The sequence below is a fragment of the Trifolium pratense genome, linkage group LG4 (assembly GCF_020283565.1).
Source record: "Trifolium pratense cultivar HEN17-A07 linkage group LG4, ARS_RC_1.1, whole genome shotgun sequence".
Classification (NCBI taxonomy): domain Eukaryota; kingdom Viridiplantae; phylum Streptophyta; class Magnoliopsida; order Fabales; family Fabaceae; genus Trifolium; species Trifolium pratense.
In genome coordinates, this window is record NC_060062.1 from 14030598 (window position 1) to 14051524 (window position 20927).

The 20927-nt window shown below is 31.5% G+C and overlaps 3 protein-coding genes across 3 annotated transcripts; 2 read left to right on the forward strand and 1 right to left on the reverse strand.

The window, feature by feature from the left end:
- Positions 1–2022: 2022 nt before the first annotated feature.
- Positions 2023–3211, reverse strand: LOC123922150 (E3 ubiquitin-protein ligase BOI-like). The gene is made up of 2 exons (XM_045974895.1): positions 2957–3211; positions 2023–2499 (listed from the first exon to the last, which is right to left on the reverse strand). Exons 1-2 carry the CDS (start codon positions 3209–3211, stop codon positions 2023–2025), a joined length of 732 nt encoding a protein of 243 aa, XP_045830851.1.
- Positions 3212–8658: 5447 nt separating this feature from the next.
- Positions 8659–15256, forward strand: LOC123921037 (outer envelope protein 61). Its single transcript, XM_045973426.1, has 11 exons — positions 8659–9061; positions 10230–10460; positions 10902–10958; positions 11096–11224; positions 11477–11554; positions 11649–11719; positions 12191–12240; positions 12326–12524; positions 12634–13192; positions 13825–13968; positions 14795–15256. Exons 1-11 carry the CDS (start codon positions 8966–8968, stop codon positions 14939–14941), a joined length of 1761 nt encoding a protein of 586 aa, XP_045829382.1. The 5' UTR covers positions 8659–8965; the 3' UTR covers positions 14942–15256.
- A 2570-nt stretch (positions 15257–17826) lies between these two features.
- Positions 17827–18839, forward strand: LOC123921463. The gene has a single exon (XM_045974023.1). It carries the CDS (start codon positions 18025–18027, stop codon positions 18460–18462), a length of 438 nt encoding a protein of 145 aa, XP_045829979.1. The 5' UTR covers positions 17827–18024; the 3' UTR covers positions 18463–18839.
- Positions 18840–20927: the final 2088 nt, after the last annotated feature.

Sequence of the window (20927 nt, forward strand, 5' to 3'; positions counted from 1 at the left end):
GTAACTTATGTTCAATTATTTCATTCATTTGAATCATTAGTTGTTACCGGAGAAATTAAGAGTTTGTCAAAGAGGACTCTGAGTTAATATAAAGTCAACATTTTTCGAAGAATATGTACTTTTAGTGACCCAATTCAACATTTTTAAGAATAATCACAGGACTGAAAAAGAAAAGGGCCGGCAAAACATAACTATGCAGTATGTCGAGCCACAACGTATGGTTGACCACGGACTGCGACCCAACTCAAAATTGACATAACCGCTAATACATGAAAGCATCAAGTCAGGTTGCGATTTTTACCAATTTGGCAATTTTGGCCCAAAACTGAGTGATGCTCGACCATATTTTAAGCATGTGTTATATCAAAGCTTCAATTTGATGAAATGTCAGCTGATGAAGAACATAGCTCAACAAAGTAACTAACACGATCATGACCTATCATTGGAGTGACAATTACTTAGTTTTCCTTAATTATAAATAAGAGTTCTCACAAATTAAGAACAAATAGTCAGATGCTTAATTTCTAAAGCCCACTCTTAACCAAAAACAGCTTAAGCTTTCCAAAATTTTGAGTATACATTTCAATATTAGTAATGAGACAAAATTTGTACCGACTTAATTCATTAATAAAAGTATTTTGTTTGTAAAAAAAATATATATATGAAAGCCTTTCCCGGCCTGGTATGCAAAAAACAAAAACAAAAAAAGTAACAACATTAAATAACAAAACCGGAAAATAACGCAAACTCAAAAATATCATATCTTTTATATTATAAGCTTGTATACACAAGCAAACCCTAAACCCTAATTTGTTTTCCCTGTTGGCAATATTTTCAACCACTATGGCAAGTATATATATACCAATTATGATTAAAATTATGTGCAATAATTGATAACCACCATCAATTTTAAAAGTATATCATATCAAAATTATTGTTGACTATATTATTCATCACGAAATATTTTTATGTCTTTCCTGATCAATGATTTTTTTTCTAGCGGATCATAAATTTAGAGAATAATTATCATGTGAGATTTGGAAAGTTATTATTACGTGTAATTTGGAAAGTTATTATCAAACTCAATTCTGCTAAATGAAATTTTTTTGCAATACAACCAAACACAATCATGGTCATGTCACTAATCACATTCATTATTTTGATTTTAACATTGCAGATTTAATATTAACCGATGATCAATTGATACAATATGCACTAGCAGACTAATTGTGATTTAAATTATGTCCACAAAGTGTTAAGCTCCATCAACTTTCATAGGAAAGATTTCATACGACAATTAAGCACCATCAATTTTCATTGCACAATTTAAACAATTAAAAACCGATAATCTCTTATCTCTTATATTATAAGCTTGCTAACATAAGTTAATCCTAAACCAAATTTTTTTCTCTCTCATTTTCTCTTTCTTTTTATTGCAGTTTTATATTCAAAAAATACAGATTTGTCTACGATAGGTATCGAACATGCATCCCTTACTTACAATAAAACATTTCAACCGCTAAAACATGTGCTTCAATTATGAAAGAATTTATGAATCCTAATATGTTAACTCTGTTTTCAATAAATTTGAACGGCGAAATTAATCACAATTTTTATTTATTTATGGATGTCTACTTAAGTTTATGTTCTTGATTGTGTCTTTATTTTTTTTTTAACCTTTAATTATCATCAATTTTTTAACCTTTAGATATTAGCAATTTTTTTTTTTAATAAGTAAACAAAACGATGGTGTTCCAAAATTATTTAAAAAATATATAAAATATAAAATAAGCACATAAACAAATATAAAATAATTAGTCCATGAAATTCCCTATAATACTCTTATTAAAAATGCTCTTAAAAATTTTGTATTATATTTTTTATTATTACATATTACAACTAATCAGACCCATGCGGTGTTGCATGCGTCAAAGTTCCGGTTAGTTATCATTTTCAAAAATTATCTTAGCATAGCTAAGCATAACTAAGGTATTTTTCTTTTTTTCAGAAATAATATCAAAGTTAAATCAAACTCTGGATCTCAATAGCACCCTTCTTTTCCACTCCACAGATGGGACAAGCTTGGAGTAAAGCTTCACACACCTTGCATGAAGAGAGATGTCTGCACGGAAGGAATATGACATCCACTGATTTTGTGTTACACCTAAGACAACACTTTGCAGCTCTTGCTTCTTCAACTTCACCACAAAAAGACTCTCCATCATTTTCCACAAACATCCTTACTCTCTTTTTCTCCTCTTCCAATTGGTTATACAAAGCTATTATCATGGCTTCTTGTTCCTCAACTATTCTCTTCAGATCCCTTTTCTCTGCCTCTAGACTATTTAAGAAATTTTCCAACACTTTTTTTTTCAATGCAGCTTGTGCAATTTCTCCATTCTTTGTTATTAAAACTTGTTCTGAATAATTTTCCAATCTTTTAAGTACACCTACTTGTTTCTCCCTTTGTTGTTGTAACACGAGTTTCAATTTATCATTCTATCACATAAAAAAAAATAGACATTGGATTAATGGACAAAGGAAATGATATTCTGAAAACAAAATAAACATATTTAAAACATGATACATAAATCCGGAGAAAGTCAATCTTAGGGTCCGTTTGATCTGCAACATATAAATACCGGACAAAACAGTACAAAACAGAACAACACAGGTCAAACGTACAAGGTATTGAACAAACTTTGTGTCGTACAATGTTTGGTGGACAAAAAGTTATTTTGATATTTTAGACAAGTTGTGCTGAGGATAAAAAGTTGTCCCGTGGTTCTGTGGAGGACAATTCCTTAACCCCCAGTTTGTTTCGTACCAGGAACATATTTAAAATCAAACACAGTACAATAGAAGTTGTTCGGTCATGTCCTACTCATTATTTTATTTTATGAGTATTTTTTTTTAAATGTACTTGATATCAAGTCATGATATATAAAATTTTAACCTGGATTCGAATGAACTGCTCCTCCTCTTGATTCTGCTTCTCAAGTAGAGTAGCAAGGGTGGGAGAATTTAAGACATTTGAAGTGTGAACATGAGGATTTGGATTAAGAAAAACATATGCTTGCCCCTGTTGATGTTGTTGATATTGTGGTTGCTGTTGAGGATTTTGTCGTTGCGACTCAACGAGACCACATGAATAAACACCATTGATGCAGAAAGGAAAGCCATGATTACTGTGAGTGTGTGGATTGGCCATGATATTCAGAGAAAATAGTGGAACTTCTCTTCTTAAAATATTTGTAAACCTTGATAAATCAATGATACAAATGATATTTAATCAAAGTTCAATGAATGGAGGATAGTGTTTCACTCATGCTGATACGGATCTTAGGTGTTTCTGATACTGTTAGTGTGAAAAATACATGTATATATATACATATAAAATTGATTAAAAGAAAAATAATATATCAAGAATATAATAGATTCAACAATTCAATTTCTATTTAAAAAGAATAAAAATTAATGACGTCAACATAAAATTGACATTTAATTCGCTATAAATTAAATTACATGTTTTTTTGACTAGAAAATTGAAAAACTGAAAAGGAGAATAGATAAGGATTTTAAATGATCCCCTTTTATCTCAAAATAAGATATATAAGAATTTGTTAGACTAAAATATAAGAAAAATTAACTACGTGTCAAAAAAAAAAGCTAATGCTACTATTCCCCGATTACTTTTCAATAAAGCATAGCAATTTATATTTCAGTAAGTTTAATTCAATTGGTAGAGACATCACACTATATGTGCAGGATCCCGATTTTGAATCCGAGACATTTCATTTATTCACTTTTAAGATGAATTTTCTAGTGACTAGATTACTTGACAAAAAAAGCATTGCAATTTATATTGTGAAAATTGACTTATAAACAAATAGAGAAATACATAAAAGTATATATTTGACCAATTAGATTTTAGCTATGGGAAAGTCAATGGTTAACATTTGTAAGTGTTGTATGCAATCACAAAGGATTTTTATGTTTCTTGTCAAACTTATCTAGTAACAATAACAATTTTTCTTTTGAAAAATGTAATTACTCTCGCAGTCTCGAAATAAATGACATAATTTTAACTTAGTGTACTATTCATATTAGCCTATGAGATGTTCTTTGATTTGTTTCGATGAGTATTTTCAAAATATACATTTTTTATAATTTTTTATAATACATAACTAATTATATTAACGATCAAAGATGTGCATTGACAAACGTAAATGTGGTCAAACAAGTCATTTATTTTAGGATAGATAGAGTATTTTTTTTTTTAGAATATTAAATGAGATTAAATACTTTTTAAAAATGGGTGTGAACATAGTTATTTATACTTATATATTTCTTTCAAACATTTATACTTGTATATTTCTTTCAAACATTTTTGAAAAAGTGTACTTTGAAAAATTGCAAATATTGTAAGTCAAATATATTTATTTCAAAGATTTTAGAAAACATTAAACTTACTTAGGTGATATATTTTGGAATGTCTATTTCTACCTTAATATCCGTACACTCTTAATTTATTAAAAACAAAATTTCTTATTTCATATAAAACAAAAGTTTTATCTTATAAGTACAACTTTGTACTGTAGTTGTAAAAATATTTAATGTGTTTGCTTCTGTTTGGTAAAAATAAGCTATAAGCTAGCTGATAGCTGATAAGCTAGCTGATAGCTGAAAAGCTAGCTTATTGAAATTAAAGTGTTTGGTAAAATTAGCTTTTAAAGTGGTTATTAAATATAAAATTACATAATTGATAGTGGGTAGTTTATTTTTTAGAGTGGGTAGTTATTAAATTAAAGGGTAAAAATGAAATAAAGTGTAAAAAACTATAAGCTATAAGCTCAAATGCTACTTGAAATAGCATCTGAAAAAAAGCTATAAGCTAGTACAAAAAGCTTGTTACCAAACACCTCTAATTTTTTGAAACAAGCTTATAAGCTCATATAATAAGCTATAAGCTAGCTTATTTGTGTTACCAAACACACCCTTTGTATGGAAGTTTGAACCCACGATTAGCCATTTAAGGTGTGGGGTTTTCACTAAGGTTATGCGACAAATAAAAAAGCACAAGTTCTCATATTAGTTGCTCTTACTGTGTGTTTGGTAACACAAATAAGCTAGCTTATAGCTTATTCTATGAGTTTATAAGTTTGTTTAAAAAAATTAGAGGTGTTTGGTAACAAGCTTTTTTTACTAGCTTATAGCTTTTTTTCAGATGCAATTTCAAGTAGCGTTTGAGCTTATAAGCTTATAGTTTTTTACACTTTATTCCATTTTTACCTTTTAATTTAATAACTACTCACTCTAAAAAATAAACTACCCACTATCAATTATGTCATTTTATATTTATTAACCACTTCAAAAGCTAATTTTACCAAACACTTTAATTTCAATTAGTTAGCTTTTCAGCTATCAGCTAGCTTATCAACTATCAGCTAGCTTATAACTTATTTTTACCAAACAGACCCTTAATGGTTACCTTTTTTAAAAATTCATTATAATTCACCCTATTAAAGACCTGTTTGTTTTAGCATTTTAAAATAAGGGTATGCTAACGTATGTCTTAAGAGTACATGTTGAGGATACTTGAAATAGTAATTAAGTCTTAGATAAAACAATTTTTGACTTTTAAAGTGATAAAATGCACAATTTTCTATACAAATATACTTCATCCGTCCCAAAATATAAGAACTAGTTGACCACTGCATGCACACCAATGCATAACTTTCGATTGCGAATATCTTTCATTGTGCATTAGTAAAAATTATAGAAATGTGATATTTTGAAAATACTCGTCGAAACAAATCAAACAAGATCTTATACGATAATATTTATATTTATATACTTTTAGAAAAATACGGTCAAAACAATACATATGAATAATGTATTTAGTCAAATAATGTCTTATAAAATGGGACTCATCTTTGTACACTAACAAGTACATTAAGGCCATATGTTAGTTTTTTCCTTATGCATAGAAGTTTTTTGTAAAGTTGATTTTGAGAAAGAAAAAAAGAAAGAAGAGAGTCTATGTATTGGAGGTTTGACGCCGCACAAGCAAGAAACATGTGCCGATACATGAGCACATGCTGAAGAAAAAAAACTTTGCAGAGTTGAGTATATGAAGTTTTAAACTTTTAATTATATTTAACGCCTAATATATATCACTAATCCGTCAAAAAATTTATATCACTAAAAATCCGTAATTAAAAAAATTGTAATTAATTCCCGTGAGCTAAATCCGAGACACTTCATTTATTCACTATGGATTTTTTTTTGGAAAATGCTAAACAGTGCCCCCGGGGCACTAGTTAAGGATACAAATATAGAAGTTTTATTTCATAAATTGTGCATTCAATGTTTTAATAATGTGAAAAGTTATTTTCTCTCATCATTAACTTTATCATTTGTTTCCTTTTTTAGTATGCTTAACTAGTGCCCCAGGGGCACTGTTTAGCGTGACCCTTTTTTTTTTGCTAATGCCAAGTTTCGAACAAAGTACCTCTAGTTTGCAAAGTGACTCCTCAACTAAGTAGCTACCTGAAAAATGTGCATTCACTGTGAATTTTCTAGCCACTAGATTACTTGATAAAAAAATTGTAATTAAACAATTTAAATGCTACTAATTAAGTAGTATGATAAGAAAGAATTATAAATAACCATAATATTAATTTTTCAATTATTTTTTTACTAAATTAATTTTTCAAAATTAATTTCCCTAAAATTAATTTTTCTCATCGCTGAACTAAAATTAAATTTTCAAAATCAATTTACTTAAAATTAAGGGGGTGTATTGAATTGGGATTTCATGGGATTTTAAAAGACTTTTTTATGACAAAAAAATATTAAGGTATTCAATCAAGACTTTTACAAGAGTTAAATAAATCTTGTGGTATTCCATTAAGACAAACAAGATTTTTTTCCAGGGCAACAAAATCCGTTGGTATTCAATTGAGATTTGTTACTACTTTCAAAATGTCTATTGGTATTCAAAAGTCTACCGATTTTGATGGATTCTTTTTGGGAATGAATTTTGAAAGACTTTTTAGTTGAAAATACACTTGACGGACTTTTTCAACAACCTCACCAAAAGCCTTGAGACTTTTTTGAACTCTCCAAGACTTTTTTCGTTCATCATCATTGTATCAAACTTCTTCTTCTTTATTACTTTCGTAATTCATAATCACTGTACCCGGTTTTTTCTTCTTCTTTTCTTTGTTCATTTTTTCAACAATCTCACCAAAAAAGCCTTGAGAATTTTTCAAACTCTCCAAGATTTTTTTTTTCTTCTTCTTCTTTACTTATCAAATATGTTTTTTTTTGCAAAAAATATTTTAACAAATTCTACATCTTTTTTACAAACTTTTGATTCATTACAACTTTTTACAACAAACGAATTTTTTTTTGTCACATTCAACTGCTTTTGTTTCCCATCAATGGTGGTGGTGGTGACTTTTTTATTGGTCATTAGAAACATTTACGTTAAAAAAAAGTAAGGGTTTTTTTTTTAATATTTGGATTCCTAAAAAAAATATAATTTCTTTTATTAAAATTTATTGATTCTTTTAAAATTTTCCAAATATACAAAAGTTTTCTAATATATAAAGTATTATGAAATCTTGATTGTAAAAAGTCTTTTGAAAAAAATCTCTCAAAATTCATTTAAATCATGTGTTAAAAATCTTGATTGTAAAAAAGACTTGTAAAAAAGTTTTTAAAATTTCACAAAATCAATATAGTCCAACAAAATCTCATAAAATCATCAAGACTTTTTTTGCTAAAATTGTCTCATAAAATTAGTTTTTTTCACCATTAAACTAAAAAAACACATAATACATGCTACTACTATTAAATTAAGAAAAATGCTAAGCAGTATCTTGGACAACAAGCTGCGCTGCTAACTCTTTTTGAATCGCAAAACCAATCCTCTTAAATACTACAGTATATCTAGAGATCTAAGAGACACCACATTGCTATGCATGACTCTTTGAACTCTTTTCAAAATATTCACGACATCTGGTACTAGGAAACCAAACGTGTCAAATGCAAATGGGATAAACGCACGTTGATTGTTAGAACACGCTCTCTCATGTTTGACCCTTTGCTTGAAGAAGCTTTGAAGACCGTCTGTCCTACAGTAAAATCCTCAATCGTCAAGATACTTCAGTCAAGAAGTACACCAAAAAATCAGCTGACCTCTGTGTAGATCTCCTGTCCTGTGGTCAGTCAAGAAGTTCACAGATGTCTCTTTCTTCACATAACAAATGACATCTCAAACAAAGTCATGTCTGTATTTGAAGCATGAAAGCTCTCGACAATTAACTGCATACTCCCCAAATATATCAAGATACGCCTTGCGACAAACATGACATATCTCATAGCATGAAAAAAGGAATCATCAGACGATATTTATCTTTTATTTCTATTTTTTTTTATGCTTAACAAGTAATATTCCGGAACACCGTTTAAAATACCCTTAATTAAATTAAATATTAAATATTAATGTAAAATTACTTTACCGTGGATATCTTTTTTTTTTTTTTTGACAGCTACCGTGGATATCCTTTAAATCCACTATAAATGTATGTAAGTGGAGCCAACTCATCTTTTATTTATTTATTTATTTATTTATTTATTTATTTATTTATTGTTTTCAGATTTGGTAGGCGGCACCTATAAACCGGACTTTTCCTTTGTTCTTCTTCACAACAATCGCACATATTCTTCTCTTCGCACTTTCCCTATTTCTCAATCTCTTACTTTCCCCATAACTACAACAATCTTTCTTTTAACCTTTCCAACTTTTTCATTCAATAATAGTACCAAACAAAAAAGTAAAAAAGAAGAGAAAAAAAAAAACACACACACACACACACGAATCTCTCTCTCTCTCTCTCATCGTTATCAATCTCAATCTTCGATTTTGATCTGGTGAATTTGCTTCGAATCGAGAATGTTTAACGGTATGATGGATCCTGATTTGATCAGAATCGCTCAGGAACAGATGAGTCGTATGTCACCTGCTGATATGGCTCGGATCCAACAACAGGTTTTCTAATTGTTTTTCTTTGATTTTTGCATGTTGATTGGATTAGTCGCAATTTGTTTCATAATTATTGTTATAATGTTAAAGACCTCAATTTTATTGTCAATTTAGTAATCTCAATTTGATTTCATCATGTTAAGTCCTTTTTTTAATTGATTGTGATTAGTTAAATTTGAATGTTCATGATATCTTGTTAATAGCAGATCGTGGAAAATAGTTGTTTGTTTGTTCAAATTCTGCTATTTATAATATTGATTTGTTCACATTCTGCACAACATTGGATATCTTGCATTGTTTATTGTTTTTGAAGCTTAAGTTTTTATAAAACAGTCTGTTACCGAGAAAACGGTATGCAACTATGGCCACGACGAAATGCAACTATGGCCACGACAAAATGCTAATAGACAGATAATTCCATTATTATTTTTCAATTGAAATGGATAAAAATAACTTTTTTAGGTCCCATAAGTGTAGCTCAAATGGTAGCTACCAGAGACATTATTGGAGTGGCCGGGGTTCGAACCCCGGATTCCACACTTCTCCACATTTAAATGTGTGAGAGTCTACCCACTAGGCTACTTGACCAAAAAAAGAAACGTTTTTTAGTACAAATATAAACATAAATTACATAGTGTTATCTCCTTTTAACTCTTTACCTAGTTCAAAACTTCATATCTATCTCTAATTTAAGTTATTATGTATATATTATAGTACAATACTTTTAATAAAATTTGTGCGATGTTGTGATTAATTCACACTGCGTCCACTGCAATCTGTAACGCAGCATCCGTAACCGTGACTGCTATTTAAAACCTTAGTATTAAGAAGGCCAAATGCATCTAGGGGTCCTTTAAGTTTCACATTTGTAAAAGTTAGGTCCTTTAAGTTTTTTAGGTAACAGTTAGGTCTGTAAGTCTTTTAGGTAACAAATAGGTCCTTTAAGTTTCTAACTTAGGTAACAGTTAGGTCTGTGAAGAAGCTATGTCTTTAAAACAAGACTAAATAAAGTCACTTTATCTTCATAATCAATTATAGAGAGCGGACCTTTGGATGCATTTAGCCTATTAAGGATTATGACTTTTTACCTTTAGAGACATATATGTTCATATTGATATAATGTGGATAGTTAACTGTTGTGTTGTGCTTTTTTTTTGTTGGTGTGGAAATGCAGATGATGTCTAATCCTGAGTTGATGAGGATGGCTTCAGAAAGCATGAAGAATATGAATACTGAAGATTTTAAACTTGCTGCTGAACAGTTAAAGCATACACGGCCTGAAGAAATGGCTGAGATTGGTCAAAAGATGGCTAATGCATCGCCTGATGAAGTAGCGGCTATGCGTGCTCATGCTGATGCTCAGATGAAATATCAATTGAATGCAGCTGAGATGTTGAAGAAGCAGGTGAATAGAAATATATATCTGGTGTTTTTGTAGAACATGAATCGCAAGCCGCAGACTTTTTTCTTTCTTTTTTTTATATTGATGTTTGTGACATGAGATGAATCCAATGGATAAAATAAGTTACGGGGATGCCCTTTTGTACTTTTAAAGTGTCATTGAGAATTATTCACATTCCAATTTTTCATAATGGAAGAATAGCATGTGGATATGTTGGTCCTTATTTCTCAAAACCCAAATTTTGTCTATTGTAAAATCATATTATGCCCTGAAGAAAATGTTTTTCGTCAATTTTTTTAGCTTCAAGAACGATAAATGGAATTATAATGAATGGTCTGATCAGAAAATATACTTGGTGCCATTGCATAAAGATATGAAGTGTTACTATTTGTACTACCCTAATAACTGATGAATTTTTATTTTCTGTTAAATAAAATTTTGCAGGGAAATGAACTTCACAATCAAGGAAAGTTTGATGATGCTTTGCAGAAGTATAAGCTGGTATGTCGACTTTTTGAGATTGCTTAACTGTCCTCCCCTTCACACCTTTTTTTTTTCTTATTGTTTATCTCTGTTTTGAGACTAAAGGAAATCATCACATTTTAGGTCTATCACTATTTTAATTTTTGACATTCTAGGCTAAGGAAAACATTAAAGAGATTCCATCTTTTCAAAGTAGAAAGCTTCTTTTGGCGTGTTCACTTAACTTGATGTCCTGTTACTTGAAGACAAGGCAGTATGATGAGTGCATAAAAGAAGGTTCTGAGGTATTCATAATTACTTTCATTTACCATCGCAATGGGATGTTAATTGCAAATTTTCATAGCCACCTGCAACATGTGTAATAGTGGTATAATGGGGAAATTTATCAGCCAAGTAGATTACTATATATAACTGCTATTGTGATACAATGCAAATATTTCTTTAGATTCTAATTTGCTGGGAATCTTAGTTTTGTTTTGTTAATTGACTGTTTGATTTCATCCATTCAATGTATTAATACTCTTAAACTATCGTAGGTTTTGGTATATGATTCAAAGAACCTTAAGGCTCTTTATCGAAGGGGTCAAGCATATAAGGAACTAGGCCGTCTGCAGGTGAGCATTGGGTGACTCAACTAACAATTTGGCTTTAGGGTTGTCATTGTATTGTCATTTATATTTAACTTAATGGTATTCCTGATTTGTTTAGGATGCTGCTACTGATTTGAACAACGCACTTGAAGTGTCTCCTGGCGACGATACAATTGCGGAGCTTTTGCGGTGTGTTCTTGCTCCTTTTCACATACTTTTACCTGTCTTAGGAATAGAAGTATTCATTCATCTACGTATATATATGATATATGATATATGATACATCTACATTTATGACTGTTGTGATTGACCATTCTCTACTTAGGTACTATAATCAAGAATCGATGTAAACAATGGATTGTATCATTGTATGCTTTATTAGGCATATGTGTAACATGTTTACGATTCTGTTTTTTCCTTTTGAATATTGAGTAACCTGTAATAGAAGAATTGGTATATATCCTGGTACTAAACTAGGCTGCTCCTTCTGAATTCAAAGATCTCATTGAGTAGATCAACTCCACAAATTTTTATAAAAATTCAAAACATGTAGTATTAAGACTATTGAAATTCAACGGTTTTTTTAAAAGTTTGTCGTACGTTCAATCTAATTTGTGATGTCTTTGAACTCTGTTTAATGTCATCAAATGTTTATTTCAGGGACACCAAGGAACAGTTGACAAAGGAAGGTGGTGATTTTGCACCTAGAAGTATGTGTCCCTTCTTTTCATTTCCCGCTGAGCTTTATGGTTCTAATGGATGTAAAATTTAACCTTGTTTGCATCATGTTTGCAGAATTAGTAATTGAAGAAATAACTGAAGAAGTCGAGAATGTGCCTTCTGGAAACAACAGAAGCTCTTCTTTTGAACAAACAGTTGATCAACCACAAAAATCTAGTGGTTCCTCTAAGAGTAGCAGTCTAGCTAACAACGAAAATCCAAAATCAAAACCAGATAGTTTAGATACACTGAGAAAAGATCCAGAAGCCATCAGGTAGTTGGGAATTTTGTAAATGTGCTAAGCATATTTTGTTTCTATGTTTTTAATATAATCAAGTATACAAAATAGATTTACTTACAATCTTGCTTTTTTTATTCTACAGATCATTCCAAAACATCATTTCAAATGCCGATCCTGCCACCCTGGCTGCTTTGAACATTGGACAATCCAAAGACGTGTCTCCAGATATGATTAAAGCATCCACAGAAATGATCGGAAAGATGTCACCTGAGGAACTTCAGAAAATGCTTGACATGGCGTCTTCATTTCAAGGGGACAACCCGTTTTTAAGAGGAGGTTCCTCTGATTCTCCATTCAACCCTGGATCGATTCCTCCAAACTTGACACCTGATATGTTTAAAACAGCAAGTGACATGATAAGTAAAATGCCACCAGATGAACTTAAGAAGATGTTTGAAATGGCATCCGTACTGCAAGGGAAAGAATCTATTCCATCATCAGCAGCTGTAGACAAGAATGAAAGAAATGTTTCACAGTCAGATTTCCCATCCTCAAGCACCACTCATGCTTTTGGAGAATCAAGTTCTTCTCACAACGCGTTTTCAAATATTAGAAATTCTTCAGAGCCAAACTTCCCCTCCTCAAGCACTGATTTACAAGAACAGATGAGAAACCAGATGAAAGATCCAGCTATGCGGCAGGTATGATGAAATGATCAACATCCTTCTTCTACATTCTTGGCTAGAATAAATGCAACCAAATTTTGTCTTTCGCCTCTCATATGCTCCTCCTAGTTAGTAGTCCCTCTGGTCTAGTATGAAAACAAAATTCAATTACCATACTCTATTTAATGACACCATTACAAAATTACCCTTGATTTAACTTTAGAATCTCCTTTTCAATTTTTTTTGATATTCCAAAATGTGAGGAATGCCAAAATAGGAAATAAGATTATTTTTTCGTCACATAAATGTAGTTAACCAACTTTCTCAAGGGGTGTGCATCATTTTTTAAATATATGATATGAATTGAATGGCGGGAGTAATTAGTAATTTATGATTAAGTATACCCTTTAATTATGTATTCATGTGGGTTTTAGTTGTTACCTTCCATGTTTGAGATTTACTTTCATCCTAGTCAATATTGTGTACTTGTGGTTTCTTTTTGTAATTTTGTGTAATGTTGTGTGTCTAAACAGAGCACATCCTGTTTGTATTTATAATAAAAAAAGATATCAATTACAATTAATGCTAATTCAACATAATTGATGACAACTAGCAAGTCGTAACATTGGTTCTGTAATTGATTTTAACACGTTTATGTTGTTTTGCAGATGTTCACATCAATGTTTAAAAATATGAGCCCAGAAATGATGGCAAACATGGGAGAACAATTTGGTTTCAAGCTTTCACCAGAAGAGGCAGCAAAAGCTCAGCAAGCTATGTCATCCTTATCACCAGAGAACTTGGATAAAATGGTATCTTCTTTTTCATAGTCTTAAATAAATTATTTTAATTTGTATTCATCCATAAAATTTTGGACCTTAGATTAATAAGATGGTAAGATGGAGGTGTGGCCATACTAGGAAGTGTAACAAAATGTGAGAGTATACCAGCTTGTAAAACATTCGATACAAGATAATTCAATGATTAACTTTATACTATCGATTGGCGTTCTGTTATTGGGTGCTATTTTATTACTTGCGGGTATGAGCCTGTGCAAGGTAAAAAACACATCTCTAAGTTGGATCTGTTAGCAATCCCAGCCAACTTTATCAATGGAGGATGACAGATTATGGAAGCCAGTAAAAAATTCTCCATATAATCACAGCGTTGCGGCCTATGGTGGAAAAATGATGGGTATAGTAGGCGTTGCAGCCTATGGCAGGTGGCACTAAATCCACCTTGTTATAATGCCATGGCAGAAATTTGACAACACTGGCACAGCATGTCATTGGCGCCTTGTGTGGTAGCACCGTGGGGTGCCTCTCATAGTGTTAGGGTGCATAATAAGGGAGAATTAGAGTACTAACAATTAGTTAGATAAATAGTATGTAGAAACTTGGTGGGTAGAGCAGCGACTCAATTGTTGAAAGGGAAATCGTTAGAGGACAGACATCTATCCTATTCTCTCTTTCTCTACTCTTCATTTTCATTCTTTCAATTCAATTTGTTTGGTTCATAACAACATAACTACCATTTTTTAGAATCAAATGACATTGGTGTTCTGTTACTTGAAATAGTATAGTTTCTATCTTTTTCTGTTATAGTTAGTACTAAGATGAACCTTCACTGTCTTTGCAGATGCTTTGGGCGGACAGGATTCAAAGAGGAGCTGAATGTGCAAAAAAGACAAAGAACTGGTTGCTAGGGAAACAAGGCTTTATCTTAGCAATATGCATGCTCATTTTGGCCATCATTCTTCACCGGTTAGGTTTCATTGGTAGCTAGAATAAGTGTTACACATTATATTTATATGAGATTCCTTGATGGTTCAAACTTAGGCATGGCCTTGTGAGGTGAGAAATGATGGAACTTGTTGTGTCTGCAAAGCAACAAAGGAGATAGGAGGTTGAAACATAGTAACATATAGCATTGATTATTTGGAAAGCAATGCCATAATGGTATCTCATCAGATTTTCCAATTTGAAGATGTGATTGCCACTTTTTTTTCTTCTGTAATATATTACCTTTTGAATTATTTATCATTTAGAACCGAGAAAGAATCCTTACCATTCAGTAAATTTAGTCATTACCATACTCTAATTTTAATGCTTGTAGTTGTAACAGTCACTCATTTAGCCAAGGTTTTGGGAGTAGAATCATACTAAATTTTACACCTACAAATTTTACACCATCTATTTATTTTCCACACACATATGAAGTTATTTCTAATATGCATAAGTGACACATAAGTTGTGTATCGTGCACAATATATTTCCACCACTAGATAAACTCCCACCATATTCACTACCAAAATTTCCCCTATTTTCCTCTCAACCAACAACTCTCACCATCCAATGCATGCCAAGAATAAAACCAAATTAAAAAAAAAAACTCAGCATAAACATGAGTGCAACTAGATCCACTGTTCCACAGTTTTACAAACACACGTTGTAATATGCCCAATGAAGCACGGACTCCGACACGGACACCGCGACATGACATGAACATCGCGACACCACTAATGTAAAAAATATAAGACACTGACACATATTTATAAAATATATAAATTGGGAATTAAAATATATACATGTAAATCTAAGTTGAGCTAGTTATTTCTTAAAAAAAATTTAAAACAATATATAATAATATTTTACTTTTATTTATCCATCGAAAAACGAAAAATATTGTAATCAAAATGTAATATCTTCAATTCTTCATTAGTAAAAAAAAATGTAATATCTTCTATTCTTCCTTGATCAATATTGTTGTTTCAACACTTCTTTAACTCTTATAGATATATTTGATATGTGCATAAGAAGCGTATAAGCAAAGAATAAACAATATTTTTGGGGATACTTGTCTGACATGTGTCGTATGAGTGTCTTACAGAAGGAGTGTCAAAATAAAGGAAAAAATGATTTTTTTCGACACCGGTATGAGCTATCCGACACGTGCTATCTAAAAAATCAAAAAGTAAATTAAGAGAATTTCTTACACCAAAGCTGAGATGATAATTTTTTTTAAAGAAATACTTGAGTATTATGATATCGCGAATTGTCAGTTTAGTTCGCCGAGTGTCATACGAGTGTCAGACACCTACACGTGTCCGTGCTTCATAGAATATGCCTCCCACCTCAAGATCATAGCCATAATTTGGTATTAGCCAACCCTTATTCCATGTTTGTTTTTAGGTAGTTCAAGACTTGGTCCGATAATTAATTCATTGAACTTGGTTTATGAACTGAATTAGTCAAACTTGAGTTGCAAATTAAGCTTATTAAATAAATTAAATAAATGAGTTGAATTTCAATATAAAGCTCGACTCTTTTGTAGTATAAATGATATTATTTAATAGGTACTCAATTTTATTTTCTCCAATTGGATACCCAATAGGTACAAATGCTCAAAGGGTAAGAACCTCCATTGAAGATGGTCTAACATAATAGTCAGAGAAGACATTGAGGATAAAGGAAAAATCATTAATGTTGGTATAGATTTACCGGAGATTCATCGGTCACCAAATCCGATGGATTTCTATTTGGATTTGTCGCGGTATGGTTAAATTCGGTTGGTCTGTCCAATTGATCTAAATGATGAAAAATATTGTGTACGACATGTTTTAAAAATTGGATTTGAGATTAAACTCGTAAGAGCTTCGAATCACAATTATTGACTATTAAAATTAGATGCAAAATATCAAAACTATTAACAAAAAGAAAGAAGCAAAATATCAAAAGAGAAATATAAAAAAGTGAGGTTAAACAAAAATATTTAACAAAAGTTCACTTCTTAGTGTGACAAAAATTTGTTTTTTTTTTCAAAAAAAAAGGTACGAGGTTTGTATGTATGATGCTTGTCTAATATGGAGAGATTGCATTTGCACTACACTATTAGTCTCACATTCCTAGTTTCATAAAAAGTTGAGAGGTAGCTTCACTATAAATGAATTTGGTAAGTTATTGTTGAAATGTACAGCAAAACAAAGTGTTTGCAAATGCTTATGGGGTCAAATGTTCTCTCATTTAATAATGAGATGAATGCTTCCCAATGCAAGTATAGTAGTAAAAAAAATATTATAAAAAGAATTTCGGTTTTTACCGGTTTTGTAGTTCAATGCCCGATTTTTGTCCTTTTTTTTTAAAAAAATCCGGAACCGCTAAACCGCACCGGTTACCGGTTTGACCCGATCCGACCGGTTTTTTACCGGTTCATTTGCTGTCTGTTTTCAGGCCAAACCGAACCGCTTTCATACTGGTTCCTGGCCCGACTAGTCCGATTCGGTTCTGACAACTTTGCTCGTTAGTAATATGTTGGAAATACGCCTTCCTTTGTATTCTATCAATTAAAGGCACTCAAAAATATCTCTCTTAATTTTAAATTGTTAAAAATACTTTTTTTAACGTAGATCGAATATCCTCCACGCACAATTGCGAATATTAATCTCTCAAAATATTGTAAAAACAAAATGATCGACAATTCTCCTTAAGAATAAGAATTTTATAAATAATCTATCAGAAAGAAAGTTATTAAAAAAAAAAAGCAAACAAGCGTTGAATTAAATGAAGTTAAAACATTGCTTAAAAAAAAATGAAGTTAAAACAAAAATAAGAATTTACACCAATTTCGGTTTTTTCTAGATAAAACGGTATTATCATTAATCATATCAATTACGAAACGCTTTCTTCCACCACACAAACTCTTCTAAACAGTTTTCTAATAATTCCTCTCCATATATATTCTTCTTCTTATCTCTTTCTTTAATCTCTATTTATTTTTATCTCCTTTTTCTTCTTCTTCTTCTTCCAAAATTATCATCCATCATAATTCCACCATGAACGATCACTCTAAGAAATAATTATTCAATCTTAATGAGTAGCAAAGTTCTCATCCCTCCATCACCAACGCCGCGTAAACGGCGCGGTGTTGGCGAGATGGCAGGAGGCGCAGCAGCAGAATGCACCGCAGTCTGCTGCTGTTGTCCCTGTGCAGTTCTCAACGTCGTCGTCTTAGCGGTTTACTCCTTACCGGCAGGGCTTTTCCGGAAGGCAGTTTATCGAAGAAGACAACGACGGTTAATGAAGAACGATGCCAAAGTTAAGAAAACCGACGTCGTTTTTTTGCAATCACAGAGATCAAGCGTCGTTGACAATGATTTTAGGGTTGATTCGTTACCGTTGGATGAGCGTTTCAAGAAGGATCGTTCGGCGGAGGAGAAATTGGAAGACGTTGCTTTAGAGAAAGAGATGTGGGCCCGGTTCGCGGGAACCGGGTTTTGGAGAAGTGATTCTCAACGACAACCAATTTGAACCGTTGAAAGAGTAAAAGTAAAACGGTGTCGTGTTGTAGTTCGTGGTGATTGTGAATTCGGCGGAAGATGCGTTCGGTTGGAATTGGAATATTAGCCAAATGTGAGAAATGGAGAATGGTGTGTGTATGTGTTGATGGTTACGGATATTTCTAGAATTTGTTTAGATTAATAAATAATTTGTGTTTGTACCCAAAAAATAATGTATATATTTTGTGCTTAGTAATTAAAAGATTTTGAGAAAAATAATATTGTATTATATTGGAGTCAAATGGTTGTTTATTGAAATTATTAGGTCGGACACTAAGATCAAAATTCGAATTACGAGATGTGTGTGTGTGAGTGTTGTTTTAAAAAAAATGTATGTGAGTTTGGGATGACTTTATTATATTGTTATCTTATTTAAATTTTAGTCACCAAATTAGAACGGAGTACATTTTACGCTTTTGCAGACACTTATGTCAACAATATATTGTTTAAATTTCAGTCATCCAATTAGATAGTGTATGTGCTTGAGTGTGATTTATTTTCTTTGAAGATATTTGATTTATAGCCAAATTCTTTGAAGAGATCTTGATTCTTAAGTGAATATTTAGTGTATGAGCTTGAGTGTGATTTATTTTCTTTGAAGATATTTGATATATAACCAAATTCTTTGAAGAGATCTTGATTCTTAAGTGAATATTTTGCTTTTGTTGCATTGCAATATCTTGTAGTCACTCTTGTTTCTGAAGTGAAGAACACGTACATTTCCTTTTATACAGAAGTTGGATCCTTCTTAACTTGTAACCCAAAGCTTCTATACTGATGTTTAACTTTGTGTGAGTCTTAGAGAACATGCCGGAAACTAGCCATTTCTTTCTAGTTCAATTAGGAGACTTTGTGACTAAGAAACTTGAAGTTCACATGTTTCTGAAGTATGGTCAATTGAATGAATTTGATCACTCTTTTGAACTCTTGAATCTTCATGTTTTTGAAATTTTCTGAACTATGGTATTGAAGTGATGACTCTTGTCATCAATTCTTCATTGTGAATCTCTTGACTTTGTCTTGATTGCATGATTCTGAACTGACGTGTCTATACCATAAGTTCTATCTTTCTTAGAATTTGAATCTTCAAAGTGATTTAGCAAATCATGTTTCTGAAGTATGATTCTTAACTGTGGTGATTTGAGACAATAATCCATGTATACTTAGTCGTACACTCAAAGAAACCTGATTAGATGCCAAGACACATTAGAATCATGAATGATCTAATCTAAAGTCAAATTAGTTTCTTATCATTTTTTTTTGAACAAGGCAAAATGAGATATATTAACTAAAACAGTCTCCTCAGCACAAGACGTACCGAGGTCAACTACAAAGGTTTATAACGAGTCAGGGAAAAAACACAAACAGAACAAATCATACAAGGCCCAAACACATCAAAGGACCTAGACCAGGAGCTATGGTAGTTTGAAGCTAAAGTAACACTCGTCGTTTTCAACCATCTGTGAGAAAATAGTTTGATCTTGTCCAAACAGAAGATGAGTAGTGCCTGCTGAGCCTCTAAACTTTCGATGATTTTTGTGCGTCCACACAACCTAAATGCAAGTAAGCCAAATGAGCTGCATAAAAAATCGACACACTCGAGATCCACCTAAAGAAGAAGTGAACTAGGTGAAGTGATCACGCAAGGTAGTGGAATCCACGAGCGGAGTGCCAATCCACGCACAAACTGAAGCCCAAAGGGATTTGACAGGGTTACACAAGATGAATTAGTTTCTTATTATTAAACATCTTGAAAGAATGATTTTGGGTTTTTTTTTCCTCAATAGTGTTTAGTTTTGAACCATCAATGCTAAATAGGGTCAGGATCAAATGACACCAACTAGTTTGATACCAAATGTTACACCTCTCAATAATGTTTTAACCGATATAAATTTTATAAAATCCACCGTTAGATTGAAAGTTTATATCATATAGATCATTTATGTAAAATTTCAGACAAATCCAAAATCATTTGATATGCTATTGCGACACATAAAAATTAACCGCATATAAAAAAAGACGCAAACCATTAATTTTGATGTATCTGAATAACATATCAAATGATTTTGGATTTGTAGAATGAGAGTTGGACTCCCATATTATGGCGAAGAAAGAATTGAATCTCAACCGAAAGATATACTTACATTTAACATTTGACATTGTATCATACTCCTTCCGTCCCAAATTATAAGGGAAAAACAAAAATCACACTTATTAAGAAAAAGTAAAACATGACAATTTTTATTGGTCGTTGTTTATTGAGAAAATGAGAGAGAAAAAAAATTAAATGCAATTTGCATTTAATTTTATGAGGTTAAGTGAAAAAAAATTTAAAAATAGTTTTTCCCTTATAATTTGGAACAAAAAAAAAAAAAGTTTTTTCTCTTATAATTTAGGACGGAGGAATTATATAATTACCTTTAATAGATGCGTCAA